Here is a 14,668-nt window from a genome sequence, read left to right as displayed (position 1 = left end):
GTTTGGTCTCAGTGCATTTGTCTAAATTGGGTATCTTATAGAAGTGAAACCATACATTATTTGTTCTTTTAGTGTCTCGCTTATTTCATTTAACATAATGTCCTCGGGGCACCTGGGTGGCGCAGTCGGTTAAGCGTCCGACTTCAGCCAGGTCACGATCTCGCGGTCCGGGAGTTCGAGCCCCGCGTCAGGCTCTGGGCTGATGGCTCAGAGCCTGGAGCCTGTTTCCGATTCTGTGTCTCCCTCTCTCTCTGCCCCTCCCCCGTTCATGCTCTGTCTCTCTCTGTCCCAAAAATAAATAAACGTTGAAAAAAAAAAAAAAAAAAAAACCATAATGTCCTCAAGTTTCATCCACGTAGTATGTATCAGAATGAAATTAATGAAATACTAACTTTTTTGTTGTAATTTCAAGCTCCAGTCCAACCAGTTTTAGAGAAATGCATCTGAATGTTAGACCCTTTCCTTTCTTTGCATTTTGTTCTTCTTGAAACTGTTTTCCCATTTCCCTGATTACATCTTAGTCATTCATCATATTTAAATAGAAAGTTACTGAAAAATAATTTTAAAGGTTATCAAATATGTAACAATAATAAAAACCACCATGCATTCGATCTTTCTATTATAAATTACTTGCAAATATGTAAACCGACTGACATCTTAAAGGGGCTTTGGAAAATACTTAGTCTGCTCATTTTTGCACAGGAGGACACTTATATTAGAGCATTTAAATGATTTTCTGAGGTTGCACAGCCATTTAAAATCATAGCTAGGGGGGCACCTGGGTGGCGCAGTCGGTTAAGCGTCCGACTTCAGCCAGGTCACGATCTCGCGGTCCGTGAGTTCGAGCCCCGCGTCGGGCTCTGGGCTGACGGCTCAGAGCCTGGAGCCTGTTTCCGATTCTGTGTCTCCCTCTCTCTCTGCCCCTCCCCCATTCATGCTCTGTCTCTCTCTGTCCCAAAAATAAATAAACGTTGAAAAAAAAAAAATCATAGCTAGGAAGTAAAGAACCTAAGTTTTGTGACAGTGCTCACCATTTTAAGATATAATGTTCTGTTAGTGCACAGTCAATATGAGTTGGAAGGACCAGTGGCTTTAACTAATGTTCATTCATTCAAACCTGCTGAGTTCCAGATGTTCTTTCTACTAGCCATTAGCCATACCCAATCATAGTAAATGGAATCTCTAGCCTCAATTGGCAGATCCTGGGGAATGAATATGATAATAGAGACACTAAGCTTTAAGGTGTATATTTGACTATTGATTGACTATATATTGACCATTGATTCATCTCTGCCTTTTTAAAAATCTTTTCTGCTATAGTTTGATTCCATATAAGGTGATGCATGATTGGAAGGAACTGTTTTTTAATGGAAAGCCCATATATCAGCAAGCCTCTATTAAGCATCTACCAGCTAAGCCCTCTGCAGAACAACTTACAGAACTGGAGAAAAGTGACTTGCTAGATAGCAATGATTACGAAGAATATAAGGTACTTACTAATACGGAATAATTAGAGAGAATACAACATAATACATGATGTTTCTTTAACATTGATTCTGTGATATTATGTCATTTCATCTCTGTTAATAAAAATGGGCATTTTATGTTTGCATTTTCCCTTGGTTTAATTTGTGTTTATATACTAAGTTTTAAATCTCTGACCTATTCATCATCTATCATCTGTTACTCCCGGTAATAGTAGAAGACTGGTCTGGAAAATAATAAAACATAATATATTGTCAGGGCTGATAGATTTCAGAATTTTTTAAATATTTTAATTTATTCATTAGCATTTTCTTTGTATGAACTGTTTACCTTTGCTACAAAAACCCTGGCATAAAGGTATTTCTTTAGGAATTTATTTAAACAGTATGTGGTTTTTAGAGGCATATGGAAGAGGAGATAGTCTGAGTTTTATGAACAGCATAGATTCAAACAAAATTTTATTCAAAGATTTAAAAAAGTATTGAGTGCCAATCTTGCTTCTTAGAAGAGCTGCCGAAAAGCCTTTGGTGTCAGACAGACCAAGGTGAGACCTCGGGCAGCCTGTCCCTTCGGTGGTGAGAGACTCAGTTTCCCAATTTATGAAATGGGGATAATAATATACATACTTTATTTAGTTGTTGCGAAACTTATTTAAGATAATATGTATTAAATACTTAGTCAAGCGCACTGCACATTGGATGCAAACAATGCATATTAATTTCTTTCCCTACCACCCTGCTCTCTCCACTGCATTTCATCTCACCTTTTGGGGTAAAGATATAAAATTGATAGCTATCAGATGGAAGTTCTGGGTAGATTGGCATCAATGGAATGAGAAATAAGCCCATTATTATGTGATTGAATAAGTTTTAGAATGGTAGTAAGTGCGACTTACTCGTTAAGAAACGAGAAAGAAGAATAATTTGACCTAATCATTTGCTGATATTTAGCAAATACTTAATAAATGTTTGTTGAAAGGATGAATGAATAAAATGAATGAATGACAATGAAAAGAGCAAAGTGTAAAATAGCACTAATATGTAAAAGAAGAAATATCGAAACAAGATAAATTTATGATAAAATGATAAGGAAAGAGGTTAGGAGAAATTAAATGTACGTCATATTTTAATTGGGTGAATCTATATTTGTATCACTAAAACAGTTTTTATTTAAAAATTGACTGAACCTTATAGGATACCCATGCATATTTATTTGGTAGGGTTGTAGAATATAGTAGATTTAGTGTGTCAACCTAAAGTATAATGCTACACGATAAGTGCTTTGACAATATTAAAATATGTGAAGGTATTTTTTCTGTTGTAAAGTAAAAGTCACTTTTTTGACAATTTTGCTGACTTATAGAATATTTGTTTTCTGAGTTGTTTCTTAAACAGCTTTATCTACTCTATTCTTACTGCTTTCATAAATCAGGAGACCTGGTAGTCTGCAGCTTAGCAAAGATTTGCCTTTCTGACTTTTTTCTTGTTTGGGAAATCATTACCACAGGAACATGCTTGTCTTACCCACATCCTGAAGCAGCTAGCATGTTTCTTTTGCAGGAAATTGTACACTTGTGTTAGGAGTATGTGAACATCTAGCAATGCAGTTTATTTTGTTTATGGCCTTTGCTGTTTTCCTAGCAATGACAATTATCCTTGGAGTTCTGATATATATTTATGTGCTCTGTTCCTTTTCACTATGTGATGGAAAATAGATCATACAAAGGTACTAGGATATACTGGAAACTAGCCTATTATCGTTCCCCATTATTAGAGCTTTTGTCTCTTCAGAAACTTGTGAAATGTTCCTCCATACAAGTGAAAAATAGATTCTTCAACTTGGAAACTGCATTATCTGGCTTAAATAGCCTTTCACAAGAGACAGAGGGATAGCAACTGGCAGCTTATCTAAAGGAAACTGTTGTCACACTCATCATCACTAAATTTACTCAGGACTTTTAAGCCTTCAAGTAAATACATAACTTAGAAATTAACTTTCAAAAAGGTTACATTCTTAGCATACTCTGTTGATACACAGACCCAGCATCCTGAAAGAACTGATACATCCAGGCTTCGAGCCCACGCTTTTAAAGCTCTGTTAGCATAAGCCCTAATGCTTAAAACTGTTAAATACTACACCTAGAAATAGGCATAAAAACAAATTTTTGCTCATGAACACATCATAAAGAGATACAAAAAATTCGATCCTTACTGCTTAACATTATTTCTTAAGTCATCCCACTCTATTAGTAGAGCAGGTATACGTGAGAGAGGGCTAGTCCAGGAATGGTGTGGCCAGGGATATTGTTTATCTCTCTGAAGAAGGAAGCAGGAACAGTGTCAGGGAGCAGCCAGGACATCCACTGTTGCAGGATAACCATGAGCTATTCAGTAGGGAGTGGGGAGGAGCCCTGAAAACCCAGTGGACCATGGGCAGCAGGCTAAGCCCGGACCCAAGTGCCCTAGACCAAGAGCTGCTCCAGCACAGCCCCCACCCAGCAGCTAGTGGTTCTCAATTATGCAGTGGTCTCCTCCTGGTAAAGCCCAGCCTTCCCCCAATACAGGTCCTTTTCGTGATTCTTACTGGCAAATTACTCAGAATCCCACAACATTTGATTTTTACATAAGCTGTTTATTAGCAGATACCTACTGAATGAATTTAGGAGTGATTGAAATTTGGCATTCATAAACTAGAGTTTGGCCATGGTTTCCTGAAGACAGATTTTTCCAAGTCTCTGCCACAAAGCACTTGGCAATTTGCAGAGATCTGGTGTGTGTGCCCACAAACAAGTTGTAGTCGGAATTCTCAATTTGGAGGAAGGATGTTTTGTGTCCACCACATCATCAATGTTGTTTTAAGTTGGTCATGCTTTTTAATTGCTGCTATTTGTGTTTGTAATGAGAACTTACTGTTTAAATTCATGATCAGTTGAGGTTTCTGTGGCTGTTGGGTTAACCCTATAGTGTGTTGTAATGCACATTTTTATCAACAGCACTTTGGGCTTATGATTTTCTGCTAACTAGACTTTAAAGATGCATTTATACACGTTATGGTTTAACACTAGCCATGTCACTACAGCAGATGTGTACATACCCATCCCCCAATTTGTTTATGCAGTAGTATTTGTTGTTACCAGGTCTTTTCCCTTGGAGAATATGAATGGCCCCAGGGTTGTCTGTCTTCCTACATAAGTCTTATCTGATTTGTTTGACCCAAAGACTCCAGACACTATCTTGTTCTTACTCTTTAACTCCAGGCTTTGGGATTGATCCAGTGCCTTTCTAGACTCAACTTCTGACAACAGGGTCTCTACCTTAGCTCTTGCCTTGTTCCCTGTCTTCCCAGTGAATGACCCAGTCTTCGCAATACATTATTTAATAGTTCCCCTATGGACAGAATGTTAAGTTGAAGCCTGTATCACTCAAGTAACATCACTGGGTAACTGATGCACGTACACTGATAAATTTTAGATGAATGTGAATAGATCATTATTTTTTTAAGTTTATTTATTTATTGAGAGAGAGGGAGAGAGAATGTGTGCAGGGGAGGGGCAGAGGAGAGGAGAGAATCCCAAGGAGGCTCTGTGCTATCAGCACAGAACTCGACACAGGGCTCAATTCCATGAACCTTGGGATCATGACCTGAGCTGAAATCAAGAGTCTGATGCTCAGCCAACTGAGCCACTCAGGTGCCCCAGATCAAATAATAATAATATTATTATCTTTATTTATTTAAAAGATATATGTTGTATTAGCTCAGGCTGCCATAAGAAAATACTGTAGACTGGATGGATTAAACAACAGCAATTCATTTCTCACAGTTCTGCCAAGTTCAAGTTCAGGGTGCCAGCTGATTCAGTTCCTTGGTAAGGACTGTCTTCTTGACTAACTGATGGCCACCTTGCTATGTCCTTAACATGAACAGAGAGGGAGAACTCTGGTCTGTCTTCTTCCTCTTAACAGGACACTAATCCCATCATGGGGGCCCCACCGTCATAAATTTTTCTAAACCTAATTACCTCCCCAAAGCCTCACCTCCAAATACCATCACAGTGGGTGGAGGGGCACAATTTAGTCCATAACATACACGTTTATTCAGGACACTTATAAAATTTCTCAAAGTGCAGACTTACCAGTCAAGTATAGGAACCCTAATGTCAAATGAAATTAGTTGTTTTATTGCTTTTTGTCCCCTGCTGAGAAAGAAGTCTTAATACTTTGTCTTTTGACTACGAAAATATGTTTATATTTTGTTTCCAGATATGCATGAATGTAGCTTCCGTTTAAGTAGGTATAGTAAGCAGTTACTTTCATGGTCTCAGTTGAGATGTTCTGTTAGGCATTCTACTCTAAAAATTCTGCCTGCCATTGTACCCGATGCCCCACATTATCACTCTTTTGGATTAAGACTTCAGACGTATCTGTTAAAATACAAATACTTTCCAGGATAAGTGACAAGAATTATGATCAACATCCAAACAGGAGATAGGAAAGAAGTTTGGTGCTGAAAGGAATATTCTATCATTCTAGTTTAGGTTCTATGTCATACATTTCATAGCTCCAGTTTCTTCTCCCCGTTTGCTTCAAGTTTTGCCTCTAACCCCCTAAATCTCTCCTGTAATAGTAAGGCTACCCGGCTGGATTTTTTTCAGGCTAGACCTCATTGTGTGGCTCTGTCTTGGTGAAGTCACCAATGTGCCCTAGAACAGTGACTCCTGTAGTCAGGCATAGTGATGCTTACAAAGTAGAATGTCAATGTATTGGTTTTCAAAAAGGATCCATCGTTGCCCAAGGCCTGAAGTTGCCAAAAAAACAAGGCTGTCTTCTAACTTCTGTGGTCAAGGATTTCAGAGCCTGGAGTAGGTTTGGCAGAGGTTTGGGACTTCTGTCTGTGGGGTGAGAGGGAATGGATGGAGACCTTGGATCATGGGAAGGGTATTTCACTTCAAATTACTAGAATTGGTGACAACCTCGGTTCATTAGAGAACCATGGTAGGAGTGGTTGAATTAAGGTATCAAGTTCAAGGCATTAGACTAGAACTGCGAAATCATTTACAAAGCCAAATGATTGATACCGAGATAGAATGAGAGGTGAGAAGGATATGGCCAAGGGAGAAGAGTTTTGAATGGCTGACATGAATAAAAGTAAAGTGAATGTCCACCACCCATTCTCATTTGTTCATGATTGTGTAGATTAGGGAGAAGCCAGTCCTCTTCCAGGCTTCCTCTCATCTGGGATCAGGCAAGACAAAAGGTGGTCAGGTCTCCCTTGGCTTCCTACCTCTGATTTTCTGGTTCATTCTCTACCTACTTTGACAACGACAGGAGACAACTTCTATGTGTCAAGTCCAGCTTATCTTCAATTAGTTACTCACACTGCCCACCTAGTATTTTAGAGCAGGCTTTGAAGATCTGAACTCTAAAACTGTATCTTGTTAGCTAGATATAACAAGAACACATGGGGTTGTTAATCTCAAGAAACTTAAGTGGATCCAAGAAGGTCTGAATTTTGCTGTGGGGCAGAAGTGTTGGGCTGAGAACCAGAAACCCTCTCACCTGGAAGACCCTCCCACCCCACCTCTCCTACCCAGTGCCCAGGACCTGTCAGTCATATTCTTTGGGCACACTGAACTAACAGTAGTCTTTCATAAATTGGGCAGTCACCTCTAAGCTTTTTTTAGGTAGTGTATCCTTCTTTAAGCCATCAACCTAAGCTGTGAAACAAAGAAAATAGAACACAGTAGTCATTACTATGGGAGAGGGCACTCTGTGTGGAAAACTTCTATGTGAATTTTTCAATGGCTAGATATGTGGACCAAGTCATAGTGTCTATACACTTTGTGATATTAGAGAAATTCCAACCAGTCTGTCAGACTGTCCCTAGCTGGGCAATGGCAGCAGATAGGTGAATTCAAATGTATAAGCTTCTGGAAAAGTTACTTGAGCAGCAAGACCATAGAAATTAGTACAGAAGTGATCTTGAGGGAGACCACCACCTCCCTGATGAACAGAATATGGTTTGAGAAACTAAGGAATGAACTTTACTGTTTTTATAAGGACAGCTACCACCACCAGAATTGTCTTATGTTCCTGGTATAGTGGATCTCTCTGATATAAAGTCCAGTGTGATACCGTCTTAAGGGCATTTGAGGTCAGGTGAAATGCAAGTCTTAGAGTCTCAATGTATTTTAGCTCCAGGCAATTGTGCTTTGAAAAACATTGGGCTAGACACACGGCTACTGTAATTCCCAGTGTGCCATGTTTAAAACCTTGGAAGGGCCATGGTGACTTGCCAGAGCAGAGAATGGAGCCAGGAGTAGGAACCTTCCATTTTGTGGTAAATTAGCTACCCTTCCACTGATGCCCTCAGTGAGTCACTTTGAATGTGTCTGAAAACAGAATGCTAAGTAGAAGCCCCTGTCTGTTGATTACATTTGATTTGTCACTCACTTTCAGCAGCACTGAAATGTAAGTTTTTAGAATAGAGAATGTCTCAGAATGACTTAGTCTCAGTTACCCCTACTAATCAAACCGACAGGACAAAGTATCAGTCCAATGATTCTGGCTGCCTAATACATAAGTAAGTAATTGGAGCTCAAAGTTTTATGAAAAGAAGCCTCTGTCACTGTTTGCAAGTGCTGAGCATTCCGAACTTCTAGAATTGTTACCAGCTGGAATGGGTGGATTGCATAGTGAGGTACCAGGCTCCCTTCAGTGTGGGCCTATAAGCTTTGACAGTGACCTTCATCACATGCTAGGTAATTGACCATGACCAATTTGAATTTCCCTCTAAAAATAAGTACAAGGTTGGGGCGCCTGGGTGGTTCAGTCAGTTAAGCATCTGACTTTGGCTTGGGTCATGACCTCGCAGTTTGTGAGTTTGAGCCCCGCAATGGGGTCATCACTGACAGTGCAGTGTGGAGCCTGCTTGGGATTCTCGCTCTCTCCCCCTCTCTCGGTGCCCCTCCCCCACTTGTGCTCACTCTCTCTCGCTCTCTCAAAATAAATAAATAAACTTAAAAAAAAAAAAAAAGAAGTACAAGGTCTGTTGCCCTAGGTCGTCTTTTGTGAAAGACTAGAATTAAACACACCTGTTCCCATAATAACAGATCAGGACAGATTGGGGAAGGCTACTGCTGGGACAGAAATGATCAGATTTCTGACTGAAAGGCATTATTTGATTAAGACCAGTTCTTCAGATAGCCTGATGAATTGGAATTAACCGTGAGATTGGTTGATACATAGGCATTGACTACTCTCGGTTCTGCTTCTGGTGAGAACATTCTTTAGCTCAGCATGGCAGGGGAAGTAGAGTTAACTTCTTCCGTTCTCTTGTTACCATGAGCCATATTTGTATTTCCTGGTGGTAGGTAATGGTGTGGCCCAGGCTGAGCACTCCAGCACAGAGCGGGGTGGAGGCGTACCTTCTCTCTGGAGGTGCATCCACCCCGCCAAAGTCAGTGTGAGGTATACATCCCCACTTCCCTGGCTTCTCTGGAATCCGAAGGCCAGATGTTTTGACAAGAAGATATGGTCAGGAAGCCAGTAATCCTCAGACCTGACTGGAAGTCAGGTGACTTAGAAAGCTGCCAAGCTCACTAAGGTCATCTTTTCAACTTGTTTTGAGACCTTTAATCTGGGCCCCTAGTTAGAGCCCATTCAATGACAGCTCCTGGTTGAGAAGCCAGAATTCAGTTGCACATCAGCCAACTGCTATGTCCTCTCTTCCTCCTTGTCAAAAGCAGTATAAGGCAGAATCAATCCTATCTATTGGAACCTGGCTATCAAACAAATACCAGACAGTAGTCAAGAAACCCTATAGTGCTACCAGGTTGCATGAGCAGAACTCCCCATCAGACAAGATATCCAACTACCCTTTCTGTTTCTCCTGAGACTTCTGGCTCATTGTCAGGAATATTTTAATGTAAATTACAAATTTAGGCAGTTCCTCTAGATTCCCTCAGGATTTTGGGGGTGGGTTGGAGGAGAGAAAGCTTAGGAAGGGGAGACAAAAAACAGAGCCTTTGAAAGCTACAAAGTTTTGCCTTAGTACTTTCCTGTGGATTATGGCTTTTTTGCTGAGTGCCAGATTTCCCAAGCACAGTAACTGGAATATAGCCACTCGACTTTCCATGCTGCCATAGTAGTAAATGTGCTTCTCTGAAGTCTGATTCTCTTTGGTCAGAGATAGGACAGATCCAGACAGGAGGTTAGCCAGGAGAGCCGGTGCCAGGGGTTGAATTCTTAGAGCGAGAACTAAGATGGTCAGGAGAAATTTACCTGAAGTAGCTGAAAACAGGAAGAGGCAGCGTAGGCTCAAGCCAAGTCCTTTGAATACGCCAGTGATCAAAGCTGAGATTGGGTGAAAACCAGACTAGAAAGTGAAAACAAGGGTGGCAAGCTGGAAGCTAGACAGAAATGGAACAGAACAGGACTCAGCTTAAAGGCCTGGAAACAAAGTAAGGATGCAGTAGGCAGTTGCCTACACCTTTTTTATTTTCTGCCTGGCAGGGGTACATGGTTGGGTCAACGTAATTTAGCAGACCCACGATAAATATCCAGTTAGTGATATGAAATTAACCAGGTCACAAGCAGTTTGCCATAGAGCAGCTCTTACCTACCCATTTACACAGGCTGCTTTTACCTACTCCAGGGCCCTGATAAATCTCTGATAGAGCTTCTTCCAAAGTCCCAAATTTATAAGTTATTTAAATTTGAGTGTTGTGTGCTGTGTAAAAAAAGAATGCCATGATTTAATGGAGAGACTCACTCAAAATCATACTGCCAGCCATTACTTCTAGAAATGCTTCCAGGATTAGCTAAATTCATACCTGGTGTGTGGATTCTTGCTAACTTCTCTCTGTGAGGATGACACTTTCTGATCTTGTTCCTAGATTTTGGGTCGTGTTGTGTTTAAGTCATCTTTGTACTTAATCAGAATTACTAAAACTTAATATCCCTGTATTCACTCGTTTATTCAGTTCATATATATTTAGCCTATACTACTGACTGATTGACTCATTAATTCAGTCAATAAATGTTACTACTTATTATGTGCAGGCACTGTTCTATTGGAGATATAAAGTTGATCAAGATAGAGGTCTTCCCCTCCGGTGCTCATAGTTCAGTGGAGATGAGAGAAAACATTCCAGAGTATAATAAGTGTAGATAAGCACAGGAGGTTATTGGGGACCCAATGGAAGGGGTGAGTTTCAGTATGAGTAAAATCATTTCAGGTATCACAGATTGTCGTTTCCTCCTCACTTCTTGCAGAGTGGTGTGCAAGAGAAAGCCAGCCATAGTAGATGCAAGATTAAGGCAGCTCGAATGTCTGTATGATGATGTTGTGGTGCATCGGCTATACTCTGAAAGGTGCATAGCCTCATTTTGCGGGGTTACTACCTGCGGTGTTTCTTGAAGTCAGTTTATTAGAAGCTTCTACCTTAAGTCCTTTGGCCACTGTATCAAGATAGTCTGTCTGTTGATGTGTTTTATTATATATAGATTAAAAGATTGCATTTCAGGAAAACCCAAGGACACTAGCAGGTGTCAAAAACACTGTAAGTGTTGTATTCCCTAAGAAGTTCTTTCTCTCTCTTAGGAGAAAAGGCATTTGTCTTGTTTTTTGAAGGCATCAGTAATTGAATTGCAAGACACTTGGAGCCTACTAAAACTAGGATCTGGGGCACCTCAGGCCACACAGATGTTGGTGACTTCTAACAATCTGTGAAAACAAACACTGGGGAGGTCATTGTGTGTGCTTTCAGACTAGGACCGCCACTCTACAAATGCCACAATTGGATGTCACTAGTAAATATCACTGGCATAATCCAGTGTTGTTTGTTGAATGTTGTGCTAGCGGCACTCAGATTTTACAGATTGTTGAATACCTCCCAAGGCCCAGATTCTAGTTATCTAAGTTGATCAAAGCAAACCATGTCTGCCCCCTTTTAAAAGCATAGATAAGGAAGCTCTATTCCTAACTTGGATCTTTGGACGTGGCAAGACATGAGAATGAGGTGCTTTTGCTTTAGTCTAAGGGTGATCATGTGCACAGAGGTAAACGATTTGCTGAGAAAACCATGCAGCTCCACCAGCATCATCATTTAACCATTTGGACAATGTGACAGTCAAGGAGGGAATCTAATGAATGGAACACATGGAAGATCTCAAGCTTGCCCTTGAAATGTACACTTCAGCGTACATTCAAGCACACTGATCCTGAGCAGATGCTGTCTGTAAATGCTCATGTTGCTTTTAGCCATGGTTAATAATGGGGATGAAAAATAATGACACATCAAGGCATAGGAAACAAAAAAAAAAAAGATATGACAGATTGGAAGTAACCAGAATCAGAAGTCTAGGAAACCGTGAGGTACCTACAACGTGATACAGACAACCATGTGAGTGTGAGTGGGGATCCAGGCTGGAAAGCAGTGTTAGGTCCATGTCACTTATGAAGATAGGAAGAATAGGTAGATAGTGTGGTCCCAGGGATTCAGAATGCAGTCTCTGAAAAGGTCAATGTTGATCAGTTAAGTTAATGAAACCAATGCTGGTAAATAGGTTGTGACTTTCGACCAAGGGCAGGGGCTATTTACTTCTGTTGTAATTTCATGGTCTCTGTGTATAGGTAGATAAGATATATAAGATATATATATGATATATATATGATAAGATATATAAGATAAGATATATATATACACACACACTCACACACACACACGTACATACATATGACAGTTTCCATTAATCAAGTGCTAGAATCATGGAACACATCTACATAGGAAAAGTGTCTCCTTAGAACAATACTTTGTACCAGGTGATACTTACCTGGCATTGCCCACGCTGGGCTGAGTCTTGAAACTAATTGTCAGATATCTATTCATAATAATACCCAAAGGAGTAAGAATTATACATTCTATTATATAATTTTTCTCTGATAAAATTTTATTATATAGTTAACATAATTATATAAAACAAACCATGTGAAATAGGGATATGGTAAAAAAAAAAATCTAGCTCCTCTTCACTAACGAAGTAGAAAATCTCTTTAGCTCATTGTCGTTAAACTAGTAATCTTCATTCTGGTCTGAGTTTCCCTTTTCCCAGTTCTTCTGACCTCCTCTTCACTCATCATGTTCTTGTTCTAACCTGAGATGGTTACTTTGACTTACCCTTTATCTTTGGTCTTTACTTAAAAATTTTATCAACTGTATTTTTAAGATGAGTCTTCAAAATGAGTTCCACCAAATCCTTGAGCCCCTTACCTCCATGGGTCAAGCTTCAGACCTTTTCCTAACCTAAGCATTCAGGTCTCTGCATGGTGAACATTCTATCCCATTGTGTTGGGCCACATTCTACAACTAATTCAGCAATGGAACAGGGCTTTATTCTGATCCCTTTGTGAGGAAGCACACCTCTCTGATTGGGGTGCAAGCGACATGTAATTTCTCCCATTGGGCAGAAACTTCCTGTTATGTGCCTCCAGCAGGAGCCTGAGAACTTCTTAGTTAAGTTTTGAAACTGCACGGTGACATAGACTACTCACATAAGAATTTCATTCAATCTTTACAGCAACTGTGTGAGATAGATATTATCACACAAAGATGAGGCAGTTGCCAAGAGTACAAAACAAGTAAGTAGCAGAACTATTCTGGGGATCCAGGTCATCTGATTTCAGTCCCAGACTGGTTCCTTTAGGACAGATTAAATGCATTGCACAAAATCATTAGAACGTTAGAAACTTTCCACCTAAAATTAGCCTTGGACTTAAAGCCTTTTTATCTTAAAGTAATGTAATTTCTGTTTTTTTAAATTTTTTTTGTTAATGTTTATTTTTGAGAGAGACAGAGACAAAGTATGAGCGGGGGATGGATGGAGAGAGAGGGAGCCACAGAATCCAAAGCAGGCTCCAGTCTCTGAGCTGTCAGCAAGAGCCTGGAGCGGGGCTCCAACTCATGAACCGTGAGATCATGACCTGAACCGAAGTCGGACATTCAACCCACCTAGCCACCCAGGCGCCCCTCTGGTTTATTTATTAATTTGGTTTAGTTCTGACTGGCCACATTACATAAAATAATTATCACGTCTAATTAGAAGTATAAGTGATTCCAATGAATGAAAGCAGAAGCAAGCAATAAATTCCAATTCAATGATTATGAAAAGCAATTCAGTATTTAGCTAATTTTGAATAATGCATATAATTACTGTGTACAGAATTATTAGAAAAACTAAAACTAAGTTTTACAAATAAAGGATAGTTTGTTTAGAAGTAACAGATATGATTATATTGAGATAATAATAAATTCCACCATTTTTAAAGGAAAACCTATTGTGAATACTTTGGGGGATTTTTGTTTATTTGTTTCAAAAAGCATTTCCTTATCTCAGAATGTTGTCATAACAGAAATTCTGTCCCCAAACCAAGCAAGCCATGTATAGCATTTATGAAATCTGTCAGCTTATATTCTGAGCAAGCATTTTTTGTCAGATATTGGATAGATATGAAAAGAATACTGATTAAAAAATGCAACAACAAAGGCATGTGTTTAATAATATATGAGATAGCATATATAAAAGCATGTTTAAATTTGTATATGACCTAGCATATATAAATATTTATGCCATGTCATACAAAATATATATTAGTGTAAGTATACAAATATAAAGATAAATATCCTGACGTGTAGTCAGAGGAAACACATATACCTTCTTCCTCAAAAAAAAAAAAAAAGAAGAAGAAAATTCAGATTAGCCGAAGTTGAAAAATTGGCTCTGTTTTGTGAAAAAACACATTGAACTCTTTTTTCTTTTTTTTAATGAAAATCTGTTTCATTTTTTTAAGTGTATTTATTTATTTTGAGAAAGAGAGAGACAGCGAGGCAAAGAGAGAGAGAGAGAGATAGGATCCTAAGCAGGCTTTGCATTGTCAGTGCAGAGCCCGACATGGAGCTCGATTCCATGAACTGTGCAACCATGACCTGAGCGGAAATCAAGAGTTGGATGATTAACCAACCGAGTCACCCAGGAGCCCCAGTGTCTTTTGTTTTTCTTCTCTCTCTGGTTTTTATGAGAGCACATGCTGTTGAAGGAGCTCATTTTCCCCCCCAGTGAATATTGCTCATTTTTTCTAGCCCAATTATTTGGACTAAGAAGACTAAGTTAAGATTAATTGGCGAAAG

The 14,668-nt window shown here is 39.4% G+C and overlaps 1 protein-coding gene across 1 annotated transcript in view; it reads left to right on the top strand.

The window, feature by feature from the left end:
- Positions 1–14,668, top strand: part of LOC123577944 (sperm flagellar protein 2-like) — a 185,364-nt gene that overhangs the window by 48,121 nt on the left and 122,575 nt on the right. The window contains exon 10 of the mRNA XM_045440407.1: positions 1,321–1,489. Coding sequence (XP_045296363.1) covers positions 1,321–1,489 — 169 coding nt within the window. The remainder of the gene's footprint in view (positions 1–1,320; positions 1,490–14,668) is intronic.

Source organism: Leopardus geoffroyi, chromosome A1, assembly GCF_018350155.1.
Source record: "Leopardus geoffroyi isolate Oge1 chromosome A1, O.geoffroyi_Oge1_pat1.0, whole genome shotgun sequence".
NCBI classification, from domain to species: Eukaryota; Metazoa; Chordata; class Mammalia; order Carnivora; family Felidae; genus Leopardus; species Leopardus geoffroyi.
Note: the sequence above shows the minus strand (reverse complement) of the source record. Positions and strands in the feature narration are given on the sequence as shown.